Here is a 20493-nt window from a genome sequence, read left to right as displayed (position 1 = left end):
AAACCACTAAAGTAAGCCAGGAAAGAAGAGAACATTTCCCTTTCTGACATGAGGTGACAACTGGGTGAAATTATAGAAAGCTAAGTCAAGACAAGGTTATGTTAGAAAACAAAATTTAGACAACAGTATTGAAGTTATTGATATGTAATTTTTGTTCTGCCTTTAAAAGAAGTTTTCTGTATATTTCAGAGCTTTTCTGGTAGCCTCATACTATAATTTACCTTGTCCAAATCATCATATACTTCTTTCTGTCTCACTTTCAATTAGTTCTCTTGCACATACCACATATTGGAATCAATCTAAACGAATGTAACAGAAACCCAAGAAATGTCAAGAAAGCTTAGCAGTGCAATCCAGTAAACACTGACATATGAATAAGTTACTATTCTCAGTAGGACTTGGTTCTAGGCTGAAACATATAGGAGTGCAATCTTGAGGAGAAAGGAAATTGTGAAAACCGGTAAGAAATGTTATGGTAGGTGTTTGGCCTCGTAGTCCCAACCTTCTTTTTTCAGTTAGTATTATGGCCCTTCATTTGGCAGAGACAAATTATAACTATGTCAGAAGTAAAGGTGTCTATATTCAAAAGTGTGTATTTTATTGTGGTACTTTTACTACCAGTATTCTATATCCTCAAATTCACTATTTGGAATAAAGGGAAACAGTCCAATTTCATTTGACAGCTTTCATTTGTTTTATTTTCCCGCCTTGGGTGATTTTTCTATTTTATTGATTGGGCCAATAGCAAACAACGTTCAATGGGCCAAGTTGCAATTGGTCAATGGGTTGCTGAGATGCCTCTGGAAAGGGAGTTAACCCCACAGCTGCTGGGTCACTAGCCAGCACATTAGAGAATTGACCTCCCTCCCACTACAATGTACCTTCTGTCCAGGAAGACAGAGAGATACAAAGTTCGCATTTGGAACGAACAATTAAAAAGCTAAAATGCAGTATGCAAATATCACCAGCCATCTGTCAGGTTCTGCTTGGGAGGGAGTCCCTGGCTCAGAGCAGCTCAGGCGACTTCAGGGCTTAAAGGCAGCAAAACTCAGAAAGCTGAGTCAGTGCAGTGAAACGAGTTCCTGCAATATTAAACCGAGTCACTGAAAAGGAGACAAAGGCCCTTGATCAGAATTTTGCTGGTTTCAGATCAGATAAACAGGAGCAAAGAATAAATGCCTTAACATTAAAAATATATATCTTTAATGGATAGCTTTCAGAAAATTTTGCACTCTGTAGGAACTGTTTTGAATGTCACTTAAAACTGCATTGGTTTTTGTTTTATGTTTTGAGACTGCTTTCCTGATTTATAAGATTAGCATTATGCTCCACCTACTGGGGTGTTTTAAAAAGACACATTTTCACTTGAGCATTCAGGAAAAAATGAGACCTGAGTAATATACCATCATGCCCCCTCTCACTCCCAGAACTGACTTTCTAAATGAAAAAACCCAGCAATTCCTAAACGATGCCTGGCCAAGCAAACATTGGCAGGTGATAATGGTTATAGTCCAGATAACTGAGAATGCTTTTCTCCACCAGTCTTTTGTGGATCGAGTTTTTATAGGACCGTTTGAGGTAAGTCTTTGGTCTCTCATATAGTGTAAGCTCCCCTTCCACCACTTGGCGAATGAGTTCTTCCATGGAAGGAATATCTTCATCCTGTTGGTAACAAACAACAAAAGAATTTTTTTTGAGAAGAATAGATTTGATTAGAGTGGTGTCACCATCTTCTGCTACTTCAATAAAAGTAATGCACAAAGGATTCAGGAATAGCTCCCAAATAAATACATTGAGCACACGCAATGGACAAAATGCTGCACCAGAAAGAGGATTCAAATCTAAGACAAAAGTCAAACTGGGATTTATTGCTTTGTGTCTTTAGCCACAGGCTATCTGTTAAGCCTCCCTTTCACCTTCCCTTATCCCCAAGGCCCTGACAGCTAATACGGAGAGGCAGCTGCTCGCCACATTCCCTGGAAGAGAGGGAGGGAGGCAAGAGATCGCTCAAGTGTTTCTACCAGTGTGATACTAGCATTTGTGTTGGCAGAGCATATTTGCTAACAAAGTGTTAGGATGCCTGGCACCAGGAAAGTAGGAAATGTACCACACAGAATCAATAATGACAGTGTCCAAGGGCAATTTCATTTTTGCCAAAACACAAAACGTAAACCAATCTATAATATGAGTAGAAAAGAAGCAGTGGCAAAACCCTTTCTTTCCTTTCTTTGTTCTTTTCTTGGCAGCAACATTTATAGTTTACATTTCTTGGTAAAGAGACCAATCTTTGTAAAGCATAACTGCATAACTGAATATGTCGGTGCTTAAAAAAACTTTTAAACCCCTAAACATAATATACATTGTTTATCTTTCAAAGTGTATCCTGTCTTAAACAACATCCACACAGGCAGCTCAGATATACTTGGGGTTCTACTCTCAATAAGATCATAACTTAAAGAATGCTGATCGCATGTGTGGCAGTGAATACAGGTATATACCACTCATACTATCAGAATTCTTTAAGGAGATCCAATTAAGTGAAGGCCTGTAGTGCAACTGAACACATAGGAGAAGCAGAGAGTTTGATCCAAAGGGGTTCTGGCAATTATACCTTAACTTACACCTTAAGTATGACTGCTACCTGGCTGGGCTTCATTTGCCACTAAAATCGAAAAACATAGCCTGCCTTAAAATGTTTCAGGACAACAGCCAAAATGTTCAATTTGGGGTTCAAGATCATGCTGGAGAGAACAAACAGTGAAGAACTTGTGTGCAAAATTCTTTGCAAGGGAATAGGGTAGTGCCTGTGCAGAGGGTCCCTCAACATCCTAGCATTGGCAGGGGCTTCCTCCTGCCAGACTCTGTGAGAGGCTCTTACAGAAATTTGACCCTTAATATGGGAAAGGCAGGCTGAGAAAATCTAGAGTGCTAAAGTCAGGTGGTATGAAATCGTCTACAGTAGAGAAAGACAAAGGCTAAGAGGCATTATACTTTCTCACACACACACCACACCACACACACAATTCCTTTTGACAGGGACAACAACATGGTATGCAAAACTATTGTTTGCTATTTTCTTGTTTCCAGAAATAAGGATTATGAAATATGAAATATGAAATCTATAAAGCACTAACAAGAAATTGGAACGGTTATTTACTTGGACAACATGGTATGCTAGGAATCCCAGGTTTCATGAAGTCCAGGTTTCATGAAGTCCAGAAAGTAATGTTTTCTAGGCTATGGGATAAACTTACAACTTTGTAAGTAAATGTAGCAGGTTTTGTTATAGAAATACAAACAGAAGATACATACCACCTTTTAAATTGTGGATAGACTCACACCACCATTGATTTAAGCAGAATAACCATCAAGCAACATGACTTGTCACACTCTTACTGTAAAATGAGGTGCAGTGCTATTATCAGTACTAAACACAAAGGTTATTGGAGGATTAAAACAAATGGATGATTCTGTCTACTAATATTGGAAGTTATTCTTTGCAAAGCTCCATTGTTTGCTTATTGAATGCAACATATTCTATTTAATTTTTGGAATGGTATTCCAGTCAGGCCTAAGGATCAATGTCTGTGTACGGCTGTGCAATCTGGACAGCGAAGAAAGCTGACATGAAGAAAATACAGTAAATGAGTTCGAAATGTGGTGCCAGAGGAGAATTCTATAGATACCATGAGGGGGCCAAAAAGTCAAATGAATAGGCCATAGAGCAAATCAGGCCTGAATTTTCCCTAGAAGCCAACTGGGGCTCTCAAACTTTGGACATAACATGAGATGATGTGATTCACTGAAAAAATAATGAAGCTCAGCTAAGTGGAAAGCAGTAGAAAAAGAGGAAGACAGTAAACAGGTACAGTGATATATCCAAACAGAAAGGAGCAGTATGTTGTGCAGTACATCCTGCATTAAAGAACTACAAATTGAAAGGTGGAATCATCTGGTTTAACATATAGTAACCTATATAAACATTTAAAATGGGAAACCAACATGCTAGGGAGAAAGTGTTTTTTTCCCTGTCATCCTAGCTTTCCTGTCAAGCAAATCACAAAGTTAAATCGAGAATTGTGGTAGGTGGAAAGATGATTGATACGCCAATATCTGTGAAATTTTGACCTTGTCCCATATTCTCATAAGAGGATTGCAGAATGTGAATACTGAGAACATAAAAATAAGAATGAAAGTATTCAGCTGGCTGAAATCTAGTTTCTCTTCAACTTAACCTGAATCACGATGGCTGCGCCCCCAAAAAAGCCTGATCCATATCTAGAGACGTCTCAAACATACAGCATTTCTAGACTGTGTGCATACATTTTTATGTGTAAAAGCTATCTGGTTCAATTCAGTACTAGGGGCAGGTCCTGAGAATACTTTTCATCTTCTCCTCCTGATGAAGGAGAATCATCATTCTAGGTTGATGGTTTTTGCTTCTTCCAGAATGCTGACATTTGTCCACCTGTTTTGCTAAAAGATTTGCAGGATTTTTCGAAGGCAGCACTGATGAAATCTTTCTATAAGTCGAGAGTGATTTTTGTAGATGGTCCATATTTCACAGGCATACAATAGAGTTGGAAGGGCAACAGCTAAATAACAAGCATCTTGGTACCTCTACAATTGTCCCAATCCTTGAAGACTCTCTGCTTCATTTGAAAAAATGCTGCACTCGCAGAGCTCAGACAGTGTTGTATTTCAGCGTTGATGAATATCGAAAAAATATTCAATATTATTTCCCAAAGAATATCTTTGTATTGAAAATGACAACAAAAAAGGGAAGCAAAACGGGAAGAGGGATGAATGGATCACCTTCCCTGTAATGAAAAGTTAAATTGTATCCTTTTAAATGTGGGCAGAGGATTTGATTACGTCCCCTTAACAGGAGGACCTAATGGGAGATATGAAGATTAAAGAGAGATATGGAGGAGACCGTTGTTCTTGTTTCCATCAAGTCATTTCTGACTCCTGACACCCTAAGGTGACTTTATCACAGAGTTTTCTTAATACCATTTGTTTGAATGGAGTTCGATTTTGACATCCTCTGAGACTGAGAGAGTACGACTTGTCCAAAATCACCCAGTAGATTTCCATATATGAGTGAGAATTTGAAGCCTGGCCTTCGGGATTCAGAGTCCACTGTTCAAACCATTAAAACAAGGGAGAAAGAGGTCTATAAAATTAAGGAAAATGTAGGAAAAGTCGATAGAGAAGAAGTGGGTAGTATTTGAGATCTTCCAATTCAACTGCCTGGCAGTAGATTCAAGACAGATAAAAGAGAAATGTTCTTTTACAAGATATTATTATTTATAGAATTCAGCAATCAGGTATGGAGATGGCTACTATAGTATTTATTAAACATTATGGCTGTTTGGATCACAATGAACCCTGGATTCAGCAAAATTATGACCAGGATCCTGTATAGCTCATTGTTGCATAGTAGATGATAATCACAGGTAACTGAAATTCAAGAGTCTGGCCGCAGATCAAGAAAGGATGGTGACTGAATAAATGCTGTGGAGCCAACACCTTTTCATTGTAAATATACTATTCAGGCAACTGAACTGATAGCTGATACTTGGGGATCACTGGATGGTCAATACAGAAATCAATTAAAGAAGTTCAATTCAGGACCAGGGCAGGTTGCAACACAAGTTATGAATTACTAATATTAAAAATGAGAGTAAATGTAAAGAAGAACATTTGGTTGTTCCAGGACACTACATAGAACTGGTACCATTGAAAGCAGTGGGAAAGGAAAAAACAGCATTACCATTAATTAATGGAAGTTACCATTAGACAAAACTGTCCAAATGAGAATATATGGATTTAAAACAAGAATCAAAAATAAGAGCAGTTCTAAAAGTAAGTATAAATCATTTATAGTCTTTTCTCGAGGTCTTGTCATTAACGTTTGGGCACTTTACATTTGGACGAAGAAGAAAGAGGAAAGGAAAATGCACTGGAAGATGAAAGCAAAATCCTAAAATGGCTAGCAAGGCGCAGTGTTCACATGATAAAATGCACTTGACAGCCCTTTTCTTTACCTCCGCAGATGCTAGGATCTGGCGCAGTTCTTTCTTCAGATCAATAAAACGATCGTGAAAGATGGCCAGGGCCCAAGGTTCCTTGAAGTAGCTGGTTAAAAAAGAAGAAATTTAGTTACCCAGTGAGCCTCTCATTAGCCACTAATAAAGTGTTTACCTGCTTTTTTGCTTTTATAAATTACAGTTCTGGACCCATCAGGATAGTTTGTTCATAAAATGCCTCCCATAACAACATGGTCAATCAATTCTTTTAATGGATGTTCCTGATGTACAGCCAGCTTCAGTAATTACATTTAAAGTGGCTTAATTCAGAGCTGTGGCAAGAGCCAGTGAAGAATCCTGATTTTATCAGAATTTAAAAGCCTGAAGACCTGTGAGGAACCGTGTCTCCATTATCTGTCCTCGTTTGAGAAAAGCAGATGGCAGGATTAACTGAACTCCTGCATAAACAAATTACATTTGTGTAGACAATGACACAAGTGTTGTTCATCATTAAGGTTACTGGATTAATAAAGGCCAGAAAAACAGGCCATAACTGTGTTGCAATATGTTCCTTGCACTAGTGCACTGAAGCTAAATTGAATTTGTCATACAAGGAAATTCTCGATGTTTATGTTCCTACAATAAAGAACAGAAACAAAACCTGTATTCTGTGCAAATCAATATTTAAGTAAGTCACCTAGACCCATGGAGGCAAGGCAGAAGGCATATTTGAATTTACATTAAAACACACAACCATAGGGGAAGATGTGGAAATGTAAAAAACTCTCTTCTCATATTCTATTCTACAGCCATAGGGGGGAAAAATATAAATAAACAAATGGTATATAACAAGGTGCTGCAACTTAAAGGGCAAATTGAGTACTAAGACTGCTGCATTTGAAAGCCAGTTTACACATTTTCCTATTTCACACTTCTATAGCCAGCTTCACAGCAAAGAGTCATCTAACATTCACCAGAAGTAGATGTTGTAGTTTTATAATGCTACTCAAACCTTGAGAAGTAATTGTTGAGTGGGATACAAAAAAAAATGACTTTAATTTGAGGCAGATGACTCAGACAATTTGTTCATGAAAAGCATAGCTGTATGATAAAAAGCCAGAATTGTCAAATGAATCTTTTCTTTGTAATTTAGTTATGTGTAGTTTAAAAGGTGAGATGTGTGCACTACGTGTAACAGGAATGGAAAAGAGACCTCTATTTCCACCCCTTCACACCTTTCTATGTAGTTTCTATGAAAAGATGAGGAAGATGTATGGAACACAAGCATTGCTCTTATATCCAGTGTAAAACACTCTGTATGAGCCTCACTGTATGTCTACATTTATGGAAGATTCATTTTAAATATGGACAAATGCTAATTTCCAAAAGAAAGTCAACACTGTGGTTATTAAGTATGATAGAATTGCATGTTTGTGAAAAGACAAACTCAAGAGGCCTCCCTCAATCCAGCAGTAGTTCAAAAAAAGATAAAAAAGAAAAAAAAGAGATGAGATGCAAACAATGGATGGAAACGTTGTTGTTTTGTTTAGAAAAAATAGCCTTATTTCTTCTGTAAGCACAGATACATCATAGCTCTGATTCTCATATACTAGATTTCAGAAGACACCTGACTTCTTGTTGGTGACTCTTAGGTTTTTAACAAGAATACAGGCATTCTCCGAGTTACTAACATCCAACTTACAAACAACTCATAGTTAAGAACAGGGCCAAAACAACAGGAAGTGAGAGAAATCTATCTCTAGGAAGAAACCTCATTCTTACAGGAGTTATCATGAGGAAAAATGGTCTCCCGTGAAGCATTATCTCCAATGCTTGTTTCCAAAAAAGTAAAATTTTTAAAATCCAATTATCACAGGGAGAGAAAGTGAGGTGAATTCTTCTGAACAGGAGGAAATACAGCAAAACAAACACTACATGGGTGTTAACCCTTCCCTATGCTATCCAAAGCTTTTATTTACACACACACACACACACGTGTGTATGCATGTATGTATACTGTGTGTGTGTGTGTGTATGAAGCTTCACTTTAAAAAGGCACCTGCTCCAACTTACATACATATTCAACTTAAGAACAAATCTATTGAATCTATCTTGTTCATAACTTCAGGCCTGCCTATACAGACATTTTAAATAATATAATCAACAACAGACCATTTGGCATCTTCTTTGATGTCTATTTGCTTCAGCTTTAAATCTGATATCTTTCATTTGCTTTCCAAATTCATACAATCCCTATTCATTCATTATTATTATTCCTTGGTGTGAAGAGACAGCCAAGGGGTAGCCTTGCCAGCTCAACTTCTCCCATTTGGAGTTCTGTGCCCATGGAAAGCCAATGTGATCACAGTTCCTGTGTACACCTTACCAGCAAAGACTATTGGGGACAGTGGTTCTCAACCTGTGGACCCCCAGGTGTTTTGGCCTACAACTCCCAGAAATCCCAACCAGTTTACCAGCTGTTAGGATTTCTGAGAGTTGAAGGCCAAAACATTTGGGGACCCACAGGTTGAGAACCACTGATTGGGGAGGAGAGCGGGGAGGAGCGGAGAGGGCAGGGTGGAATTCATATTCCCCAGTTCCTTCTATTACAATGCTAATCAAAGTGCTGATCTGTGAGCCATTGGCTATTGGTCCCTGGCAAGCTTCCAGAAAAAAACAACTATAGTTAAATTTGGAGTTGGTACCTGGTAGAAAAAACAAGTTACTATTCTCCCACATTCAATAACTTGGGAAAGACAGCTCTCTATAGTAACAAATTATAATGAGTGAACAGTCTGTAGTTGTCAAGGCCACTCTGCAGATTTTAAACAAATGCAGTGTCATGGTATATATATGATTCTATGTTGATGGAGTCTTTTACTTCACTTTTTTAAAGTTCTTGAGAATGAATGAACTTTTTATGGCAAAGCATACAAGCTAAACACTAGAAAGTGCTTGTAGCTGATACCTCATCTTGACTTATTTGCCTCTCACGTTCAGCTTCCTAGCCAGAAAAAGCTAATTCTGGTATACCTTGCAAGAATGAAGGAATGCTTTGAGAGATAAGGAGTCTGAATTGTGTGAAATGAAAACACAAGTGAATGAAGATAAAAGCTAAGACCCACTGGCTTAGGGACAAAAACATTGAGTGCATGGAAGGTTTTTCATCTTTAATTATGTGAAGAATTTTTAAATTGTTGCAATATTCCAGTGGTGATGGTCATACTGTACATGACAGCTAGGAGGATATGCTTATGACTAAAGTCACAGTTTTTAAATTATCAATGAAATCCTGTTCAGTCCTTTTGAGAAAGCTAGTGCTTTCTTATCAACTACTGAAATGGGCAGAATTCTCTTGGTTCTCTTATCATGCTAATAAACAATAAAATACACAAAAAGTTTTCTGCGGATGTATTGTTTACTAGCTGTCCCCTGCCATGTGTTGCTGTGGCCCAGTCTATATATGTGTGTTTTGTGTGTGTGTGTATGTGTATGTGTGTGTATATGTTTGTGTATATGTGTATATATGTGGTTTTGCGCATGCGTTGTAATGTATATTTTATTTTATTTTTTGCTTTTTAAGTCTCTTCCATTATATTTTTCAGTCTTTTTATGTGTGATGGTCACTCATTGGCCTGATAGGTGTATTGTGTCCAAATTTGGTGTCAATTCGCCCAGTGGTTTTTGCGTTATGTTAATCCCACAAACAAACATTACATTTCTATTTATATAGAGTAACATGGCTAGAGAAGAAATGTGGAAAAATTCTTCAATATATGACAACAGCAGCAACGATCTGTATTCACAAAAATAGAAGAAAACTAAGTGATAGCAATGCAGACAGAGCATTGCTATGAAAAGTCTATGCAGAAATGGACAAGTTAACAACTTCAATCAGAGGAAACACTGGAAAAAATTAAAGAATGGAATTCAGTGATTTATTTTGATAATAAAATGAGGGACAGTAGTTGTTCCAGGTTTTAAAAAATAAGTAGAATTGTATTACATGTAGACACAGTGTTTAAAGTAGAATTAAGTTTCATCTAATACAAAACTTGTTGATTTTCTTACAAAGGAGGTAGAATTAGTTCATGAACGACAACTGGAATCTTTCACATTGGAAACGATAATTAACTCATGTTTGTTTAATTTAATTGTTGTGGATGCAGTAAGTGTTTACAAAGTGGGAAATGGTAAGGAAGAGTTAGGTAGAAATGTGAAATGTGGTCAAATTTTATTTTGTGTTTTAAATACCTTGTATGGTATTTTATATTGTTAAAATTGGATGTGAATAAACATACTTTTAAAATATGCAACCCCTCCCCCCACACACATTATATGGTACAACATGAATTTTAAAAAAGAATGAAAAGGTAAGACATAAAGTAGGGAAAAAATTAACAAAAAGCTTATTTAATAAAATATAAACTGTAAACACAATCTTTGGTGTTTACAGTTTATATTATGTACGATAATGGTAAATATTTTTGTGCATAATTATATTATTATTTAGTGTTTTTGTTTACTTGCTCTGAATCTTCAAAAACCCTTGTTCATTATAACTATAGAAAGAGTGTATTCCTAATTTCTGGGGATAGTCAAGAGCCAGCTGACCCAACACTATGTTGGGGAAGATGTGATGAGTCCAAATCCAGACGAGGACTGTTGGAAATTATTTAAGACTACTCTCACTCTGGCTTGACATTTGTGTCAGAATGGTGGCTGTGTTTCTGAGACCAAGAGGATTTAACCTGGCAAAATGCAATCCCCCCATCATCCCATCTGTTCTCTGTCCTCTCTTTGGCTGCAGATCTTAGCCAGCAGAGCAGTTCTGCCAGTAGATCTCGGAGTTCATCTGGCAGAAGAGGATTCTGCTGGCAGAATTGTTTATTACTGTTTTCAGGAATTTTTAAAAAGAGTTTGGAATAGAAGGGGGCTTAAGGGGTGTTGGTAGGTTCCATGATAGGGATTATCATACTTCATAAAGTAGGTGAATTTTCAAATGAAAAGGAGCAACAACAAAAAATTCCACCTCACAACCACTTTATAATACAGAGATATTACAGCTAATATTTGTGAACCTAATTGTTTTTTGGTTTGAAAACATTTTCACCACTTTGCCTCTTTTGGAAATTAGGTTATAGCGACATTGGCAGTGATCCTGTAAGTACAGCTATTTATGATTTCAGATGTGTTGTTTTTGGAGGTGTTAGAGGTGTCCCTCTAAAACTCACTTTGTAAGCAACCAGCACATCTACCCACACGTCTATCTCTGTGTTGTTCGAGAACGAGGAGACGCATCCAGCTATATTTCTGAGGCTGAATGTGATACAAAGGACATCATCTACAGGAACAAACCAGGGATGCCTATTACACCCAGTTGCAGAAAAATAGCAGAATGCATCCCCACTGAATAGCCCATCAACAAGGAAATAGCTGGACGAGGGGAGTTCTATTTGTTTGAAAGTGGATAGGGGGCTGGTTCTTTCTTGCATGGACAAAAGAAAACTCCAAACTCTGAAACCACCCCACTGCCACCAACGTGTTGAAATAAAACTTCAGAAAACGGGAATTCCAGACATGAAACAATCAGGGCCAGCTAACACCTTCCAACAAAGGATTCCCCCAGGCAGGAAGCAGCCAGGCTTTGAAGCTGCAAAGCTATTCAATGCTAATTGAGCTGGCCAATTGCAATGTTCACACTTGCCTCAAACACACAAGAGTTCAAGGGAACCACTGACCGCATACAGAAGCTGATGAGGAAACACAACCTACAAATTATCTACAGACCCACTAAGAAAATCCAACAAATGCTATATTCAGCAAAGGACAAGAGGGATCCTCTCACCTCTCCAGGAGTCTACCATATACCATGCAGCTGTGGACAAGTCTACAGAGGGACCATCAAATCCAGAGCCCAAACACGAATCAAGGAACATGAAAGGCACCGCAGACTACTTCAACCAGACAAGTCAGCCATAGCAGAGCACCCGATGAACCAACCTGGACACAGCATATTATTTGAGAACACACAAATGCTGGACCACTCTAACTACCATGTCAGGCTACACAGAGAAGCCATTGAAATCCACAAGCATGTAAACAATTTCAAAAGAAAAGAAGGAAAAAACCATGAAAATGAACAAAATCTGGCTACCAGTATTTAAAAAACTCTAAAATTGTAACAGCAAGTAAAAAATAACACTCAAACATAGGGGAACTCCAGACAAGAAACAACCAGGGACAGCTAATCACCTCCCAACAAAGGATTCCCCCAGGCACTAACAAGCCACACCTAAAAACTGTCAGGCCATCAAATGCTAATCAAGGTGGCCAATTGAAACATTCACACCTAGCTCCAACAGACAAGAGTTCTTTCTCCTATCCTGGACTTTCCACAGATATATAAACCCCACTTGCCTAGTTTCCAACAGACCTCATAACCTCTGAGGATGCCTGCCATACATGTGGATGAAACGACAGGACAGAATACTTCTGGAACATGGCTATACAGTCCCAGAAAACTCACAGCAACCCAATTGCATTATACTTAATAACAAAGTTAACAGTGGTGGTCTTGCTGGATAAGCAAGACACACATATAAAACAAAGTTTAAGATCTCTATATTTATCTACAAGGCATTTCTAACTGGCATAATCTAACTGAAGTAAAGTACCAATAAGACCCAGTAAATACAATATTATGAGGGTCAGCAAAATTAAATGCTTTTATTAAAAATCACAAAAGAATACTGATACGATAAAATAGTGGCTTGAAGCCTATGAAAATCAGCCTCTAGTGAATTAAAATCAATGGGACAGTGAAGAATGAAGGAAATCCAGGATGACATCGCGGTTTGAGTATGAACTATGATTCTGGCATTCAAATCCCTGCTCAGTCATGGAAACTCAGTGAATAAGTGACATTCTTTTCAGACTTACAGGAATCTCTTCCGAATAAAACTTGCCAAGCAAACCCTGTGAGAGCATTGTCTCATCATCTTAGTAAAGGTAAAGGTTGTCCCCTGACATTAAGTCCAGCCGTGTCCGACTGGCCTGGCCTTTTAAACTGCCTTGAATAGGCAGGATTATTTTAAATATATGTGCGATTGTGGTTTTCATATTGTCTTGTTAATTTTATGTTTATGGTGTTTTCTTTGTATGTATTGATTATGTTACTTGGAAACCGCTCTGAGTCCCCTTGGGGAGATAGAGCGGTATATAAATAAAGTTTTGTTGTTGCTGTTGTTGTTGTTGTTGGGTGTTGGTGCTCATCTCAATTTCTAAGCTGAAGAACCAGCGTTGTCCGTAGACACCTCCAATGTCATGTGACTGGCATGACTGCATGGAGCACCGTTACCTTCCTGCCGAAGCGGTACCTATTGATCTACTCACATTTGCATGTTTTCTAACTGCTAGGCTGGCAGAAGCTGGGGTGGACATCAGAAGCTCACGTCGCTTCCCGGATTCGAACCTGCAACCTTTCAGTCAACAAGCTCAGCAGCTCAGCGGTTTAACCCACTGCGCCATCTTACATTGGAGTTAACTTGAAGGAACATAACAACAATAACTATAATGAAGGCCAAAAGAATCTGAAGGACAGCCTGATTAACTCTATGTACAAAAGTAGATCAGGCTGGTAGCTGAATTTGAATTAAATAATAACATGATACTAGTTTCCATCACATCTGAAAGGAGAAAATGAGTGGTTCAGGACACACATTGCTCTCCTCTGGTTCTTGCTGCTACTCTTTCAATTCATCCCCTGCAGTACCTGGTTCAAATTTGTCTCATGGAGGAATCAACCCTCCTAACTTGGTATGAATCCAACCCACGGTTTTCTTTGCCATAGCCATTTGCTCTTGCTTGACCTTAAATCTTAGTCCTTTTAAAACATATTTGTAATCTAAATTAATTAATACATTTTCAGTACAAGTAGGTTGTACAGCTGTCTTTTTTTTAATAACTTCAGATTCTAATCCCCGGATTTCTTGGTAGTCTATCTGCTCATTAGGAGTGCAGTTATTCATTAAAAAAGCCAGTAATGTAATACATAAAAATAAATCCCTAATGCTACCCAGTATTTCTTTGTTATTTATATTGAACTATTACATAAGGATAGTTTTAATAGTTTGATTCAAGGTTAGCATTCAATTCTAGCAGGAAAGGAAAGCTGTTAGGGCTTTCACATATTCCTTTCTCTTTTATTCTGGCCCTCTTTTTCAAAAATGCACACCTATTTACCTCTAATTAGGGTGCAAAAGTGTACTGAGTGGCATTAGGCACATTCAGCCATGTTCACAGCCTCTTGTTTTCACAGAAAGGAATATTGACGGCAACCTTAAGGAAGTCTGTGGACCGAACTAGCATGTTAAGGTGGACTTCTTTTCAATGCAAATACATGCCCCAATAAGGCTTTGGGACTACTAAATTCCACAGACCTCCATATTGTGTCCTGACTTTGCATAAACAATGACCTTGATGTTTTGGACATCTGTTTTACATCTAATCATCATATTCAGCATTCATCCTGGGTTTAAGATAATCCCTGAATTGCAATGAGGGTCCTGTCTGTAGACTCTTTTAATGCATATATTTTAACAGTACTAGAAAAACAAAATATAAGGCACTCTGTGCCCCCTCTCTGAAATATCTTTGCAACCTTTTGTTCTGTAGTATTAAAAATTCATATACTGCTGGCAGAGTTACTCTCCTATCCAAGATGTACTGTAAAAAGTAAGCATCAACATGTTTTAAATGGATGTTTGGAGTTTAGGGTATTACTGGCAACATACTGGAACACTAATTTTCTCCTACGTTTGAAAGAAGTGGAAGAAAAATGCCATAGACTAGCTTAACGAATAATGGATATGTTCTAGGAATCAGTGAAGTATAAAAGTATGGTCTATTGACTGTTTTTTTTTAAAAATAACATGATCTCCTTTCACTTATTTCTGAAAGAAGGTTCAATCTGATGAATATTTAAGGAAAGGGGGCATCAATGTGATGCAGCAGCTAAAAAAATGGAATTTTGGGCATCATCAAAAGGAGTATAGTGTCTAGATCAGTGGTGCTTAATCTTCCGAATGCCACAACCCCTTAATACAGTTCCTCATGTTGTGGTGACCCCAAACCAGAAGATTCTTTTCGTTGCTACTTCATAACTCTAATTTTGCTACTGTTATGAATCATAATGTAAATATCTGATACGCAGGATGCCAAATTTGGTTCACTGGACCAAATTTGGCACAAATACCCGATACACCCAAATTTGAATACTGCTGGGGTTGGGTGGAGATTGATTTTGTCATTTGGAAGTTGTAGTTGCTGGGATTTATAATTAACCTACAATCAGTGAGAATTCTGAATTTTACCAATGATGGAATCGAATCAACCTTGGCATACAGAACTCTCATGACCAACAGAAAATACTGGAAGGGTTTGGGTGGCCACTGACCTTGACTTTGGGAGTTGTAGTTCACCTACAACCAGAGAGCACTGTGGACTCAAACAAGGATGGATCTGGACCAAACTTGGCATTAATACTCAATATGCCCAAATGAGAACACTAGTGGAGTTTGGGGAAAACATACCTTGACATTTGGGAGTTGTAGTTGCTGGGATTTATAGTTCACTTACAATCAAAGAGCATTCTGAACCCCACCAACAACAGAAGTGGGCCAAACTTCCCACATATTGTGTATGTATGTATGTAATATTGTGTTTTCTTATGGTCTTTGGCGACCCTTCTGACATCCCCTTGCGACTCCCCCAGGGGTCCCAACCCCCAGGTTGAGAAACGCTGGTATAGATCAAGGGAAGTAATGGTGGCTCTCTATTTTGCTTTGGTCAGACCTCACTTGAAATAACAGTGTCCAATTCTGGGAACCACAATTTATAAGAGATATTGATAAGCTGGAAGGTATCCAGAGAAGGGTGACTAAAATGATCAAAGATCTAGAAACCATGCCCTATGAAGAGCAGCTTAAAGAGCTGGGTATGTATAGCTTGCAGATGAAAAGGTCAAAGAGAAACATGATAGCCATGTTTAAATATATGGAAGAAGAGCATAAGGAAGAGGGAACAGGCTTTTTTTTTTTTTTTTGGTGCCCTGGAAACGAAGACTTGGAGCAATAGGTTCAAAATGATAGGAAAGGAGATTCCACCAGAATATTAGACCACAAGAGGTGTTCAACAGAGGAACTCTTTGCCTCAGAGTGTGGTCGAAGCTTCTTCCTTGGAGGCTTTTAAACAAAGGTTGGATGGGATGGCCATTTCTTGAGAGTACTTTATGCTTTTACTGCATGGCAGGGAGTTGGAATGGATTGCCCAAGTGGTCTCTTCCAACTCTATGATTCTATTAATGTGTTCTGCCCTGGATATAGTTTGTTTGAAAAAGTTTGATTGAAATGGAAGTGGAGGATTTTCCTTGCTATTACTATTTGTGTTAAAGGTTTTTTGAATTGAAAAGCAATCTTATTCCCTATGCCTCTCTGGAATAAGAGAGGTAGAAAAAAAATACCTCTCCCCATATTCTGGAGTGTGCATTTTTGTTGGTGTTTATTCTCCTTATAACTTGGGTGAGATTGAGGAGATCAATGTATGGGATGCAGTTCTGTCCTCTGTCCCTCATTGGATTTGATGTGCAAACTTTCATCAACTTAGTTGCTCTTCTCTGGACATACTCTTGTTTGTCAATACCCTTCTTTAAAACGAGATACCAAAAATAGGGCAGACTATTCCAAGTGTGGCATTATGTTTCCCTTAATGCAAGGCTGCCTAGCTTTCTTCATCTGCCACATCATATTGCTTTGTAAGAGATCAAGTACTTATAGACAAATTTCAAGTAGAATCAATGGGTAATGGTTTTGCAAATGACACATGAAGAGAACAATTTTCCCCTATTTAATGAGGGAATAAATCTTCAGCAGGATTCAGTCTGAAGATAGGACAAGAACAAATAGGACTAAGTACCAGGCTTCCGCCCCTCTTCCTCTGATGACATGGAAAAGCAGCACTAAAAATCCTGGACAAATGCATCCCTATAGCTTTTGGTTTAGTTATCCTTCATAATATACTCTCCTGCTTCTAAGAGCCTGAAGGAAGCTTGATGGGAATTGCTTGACAATGTCAGACTCTCCTGAAATATAGTCATCCCTTCACATTTGTAAGGTTAATGGGTCAGGACCACAGTGAAGATAAAAAAGGATGCTATTTTTTACCCAATATGACAGCTCTCTAGGAATTTCTAGGTCTTCCAGCTTCAAAGATGATGACTTTATGGAAGACCTAGAGATTCACATTAATAAATAATCAAATCTACAAAAGACAAACCACAAATGTGGAGGGATAACTATATTATCATTTCCTCTCCATCTTTCATTCCAATAGTAGCTGTAACATTTCCAGGGCCCTGATCCTCAAGCAGATACGGTTTAAGGGTCTCTCAAAAGGAAACAAAGCCACAGATGCCCCAAAACAATGGCTTATTGATTGTATGAAAATATGCAGCAATAAAACCCATGGCAAAGGAAAAGTTAGCTCCTGTCCCTTAGCCGAACGAAGCAGTCTTTTGTCACAGCTGCCACCCACCAGGACCGTAATGATGAATGAGACACTGCTCTCAGTGGACCAGTTTTCTGCTTAGGACTATAGTTGATGCATTCCCACCCACACCCACCCCTGGCCATATCACTAGCTGATCTTTCCTGATGTCCCTTCTTCATTGTTCTAGATTCTAGAAAGTGCTGAGATTTCCACAGACTAAGATTACTCTATCCTAATTAATGAAGGAATAATTTCCCAGGTATTCTGAGATGGAAATATTTTCATCTGTCCCTTCAACATGAGCTGACCTTGCACAGACCACCAAAAATTGCAACTACTGAAAGTGGAATTCTCCTTCCCCTCACAGGCCTACTTGAATAGTTATTATGTTATGAATCCCTTATATACATAAAACAGTGTAAAGCATCAATGTCAGAGTGACATATATTCTTCAATAATTCCTCCAGGAATTCCAATCCTCTACAGTTGGACTCATAATGTTTATAGGTGCTTAGGTAGAAGAACTGGCAATCAGAATAATACCTGTGTTTACAGTTCTCACTTTAGTTCCTTTTTGGATTACTAATTGTCTCTCTTCTGGTATGTTTTGAATTTCTGCTGGGCATTTGCATACATTTGTTACATCTTAACCTCTCTTTTATTTTTATTTATTTATTTATTTATTTATTTATTTGGAGTGCTTCTACCCCGCCCTTCTCAACCCCCTAGGGGGGACTCAGGGCGGCTTACAAAAGGCACAATTCGATGCCCAACAATTCTTTCTGCTAGCTGGGAAACCCATACTAGTATTTCAGCTTCTGTATTTTTACTTATCAAGTCAATGTAAATATTTGGAAGAGATTGATGGCAGCATTAATCACAATGGTCATAGAAGAATAATCTATTCTTATCTATTGGCGGGTCTGTGATGATTTTGTGCTATTTGATGTCATTTTCTAAATACAGGTTGAATCTCCCCTTATGCAAAATAATTCGATCCAGAATTTTGGATGTTTTCAGATTTTGGAATCCAGGTCTAAACATTAAATTACTTTATGGTTTCTATATTGCCTGGATGCCTGCCAAAGATGCAGGTGAAACATCAGGAGAGAATGCTTCTAGAACATGGCCATACAGCCGATAAAAAAACTACAACTATATTGCCTTATCTACATAGTCTGAAAATAATTTTATATCCAATATTTTTAATATTGTGTGTGACACAAAGTTTGTGTACACTGAACCATCCAAAAGCAAAGTTGTCATCATTTCAATCACCCAGGTGGATAATTTTCAATACTGGAAGATTTTGGATTTTTAGATAAAGGGTGTTCAACCTGTAACAAAGGCAGACCAGCTAACTAGGAGGCGTGCAATTCCTTGCAAGGGCTATAAAATAATTGTGTGGATATTGTCTCTGAATAAAGACGACAGAAGTGGCAGTATGGGTATTATTAAGGCATTCACCAAAGGGAAGGGGAAGTCATGTAGCATGTTTTTCCTTCCAGGCTTGTTTCCGACTAAAAAGAGAACTGGTAGGGAAACAAGAAAGCAAGAAAGTATTTAAAACAACAACAACAAACAGAAACCCCTATATCAATGAGCTTTTAAGACCTGCTAACAAGTCAGATAGGATATCATTGTCATTACCTAGGACCAAGAAGAGTTACTTCCTATTTTTTTTATTGTGTCAAAAGCGACTTGAGAAACTGCAAATCGCTTCTAGTGTGAGAGAATTGGCCATCTACAGGGATGTTGTCCAGATGATGCCCAGAAATATTACCATCCTGTGAAAGGCTTCTCTCATGTCCCTGCATGGGAAGCTGGAGCTGACAGAAGGGACCTCACCCCATCTGGAGGATTTGAACTGCTGGCCATCAGGTCAACAGTTCAGCTGGCACAAGAGTTTAACCCACTGTGCCACCGCAGCTCCTGTTGACTTCCTCCTATAATAATGAACTAAGATAAAAGATTCTGCATACAAAATGGAAGTTATCCTACCTATAGAGATTTGTGATCAGTCCTTCTCTCCAACGAGAACAAAGATTATTCAGAAGGCGCTCATGCTGTCCATACAAGCATATATAATTGGAGGCAGGAATAGGTTTCGCTGAAAAGCAGGTAATAGTTTCCACCATACTGTACTGATTGATATGGATTCGGAAATAAGTCCCCTTTACTGCATCTCCTGTCGTAATTGCCATACCCTAGAATATTTTTTTAGAATACAATACATAGCTGTAATAGCAGGCAGAGAAAAACAAAGCTAGACAATGTATGTCCAAAAAGAATTTAGCTAGTTCTGAGTAGTTTTATACCAAATTCCCTGGATGTCAATAAAATGCAATACAATATAAAAATTTTCTATGGTCACTGACCAACATAAATAATAATAATAACAACAACAACTTTATTTATACCCCGCCACCATCTCCCCAAGGGGACTCGGGGTGGCTTACATGAGGCCAAGCCCAACAACACATCAGTAAACAACAAAGCAGCAAGCAAATAAAACAGTACAATTAATATAGCTCACATATAAGCAATAACACACAAAAATTTAAAAACTTATGGCCGGGCCAGATGTAATAGATTAAAATTTTAAAAATATACACTGGGCATGAACAGAGATAGGATGTATCTAAGCAGGAAGGTCTTAAAGGATAATGTAGGGAGACCAACCCAATGGGTAGTTAAAGTGCTTCTGAGGACATTTGCAGGGAATTGATCAGAGCAAGGCATTGTTTCTTTTATTCTGGGAAGGCACATTGGAACAGCCATGTTTTCAGGCTCCTCCTAAAGACTGCCAATGTGGGAACTTGTCTGATATCCTTGGGGAGTGAATTCCAGAGTTGTGGGGCCACCATAGAGAAGGCCCTCTCCCTTGTCCCCACCAATCACGCCTGTGAAGCGG

General features: G+C 38.3%; 1 protein-coding gene across 1 annotated transcript in view; it reads right to left on the bottom strand.

The window, feature by feature from the left end:
• Positions 1 to 670: 670 nt before the first annotated feature.
• CFAP61 (cilia and flagella associated protein 61) overlaps positions 671 to 20493 on the bottom strand; it is a 113248-nt gene continuing 93425 nt past the window's right edge. The window contains exons 25-27 of the mRNA XM_060774089.2: positions 19581 to 19786; positions 6051 to 6141; positions 671 to 1662 (exon numbers count right to left, since the gene is read on the bottom strand). Of these exons, the coding sequence (XP_060630072.2) occupies positions 1462 to 1662; positions 6051 to 6141; positions 19581 to 19786 (498 nt within the window). The 3' untranslated portion in view covers positions 671 to 1461. The remainder of the gene's footprint in view (positions 1663 to 6050; positions 6142 to 19580; positions 19787 to 20493) is intronic.

Source organism: Anolis sagrei, chromosome 4 (genome assembly GCF_037176765.1).
Source record: "Anolis sagrei isolate rAnoSag1 chromosome 4, rAnoSag1.mat, whole genome shotgun sequence".
Taxonomy (NCBI): domain Eukaryota; kingdom Metazoa; phylum Chordata; class Lepidosauria; order Squamata; family Dactyloidae; genus Anolis; species Anolis sagrei.
Note: the sequence above shows the minus strand (reverse complement) of the source record. Positions and strands in the feature narration are given on the sequence as shown.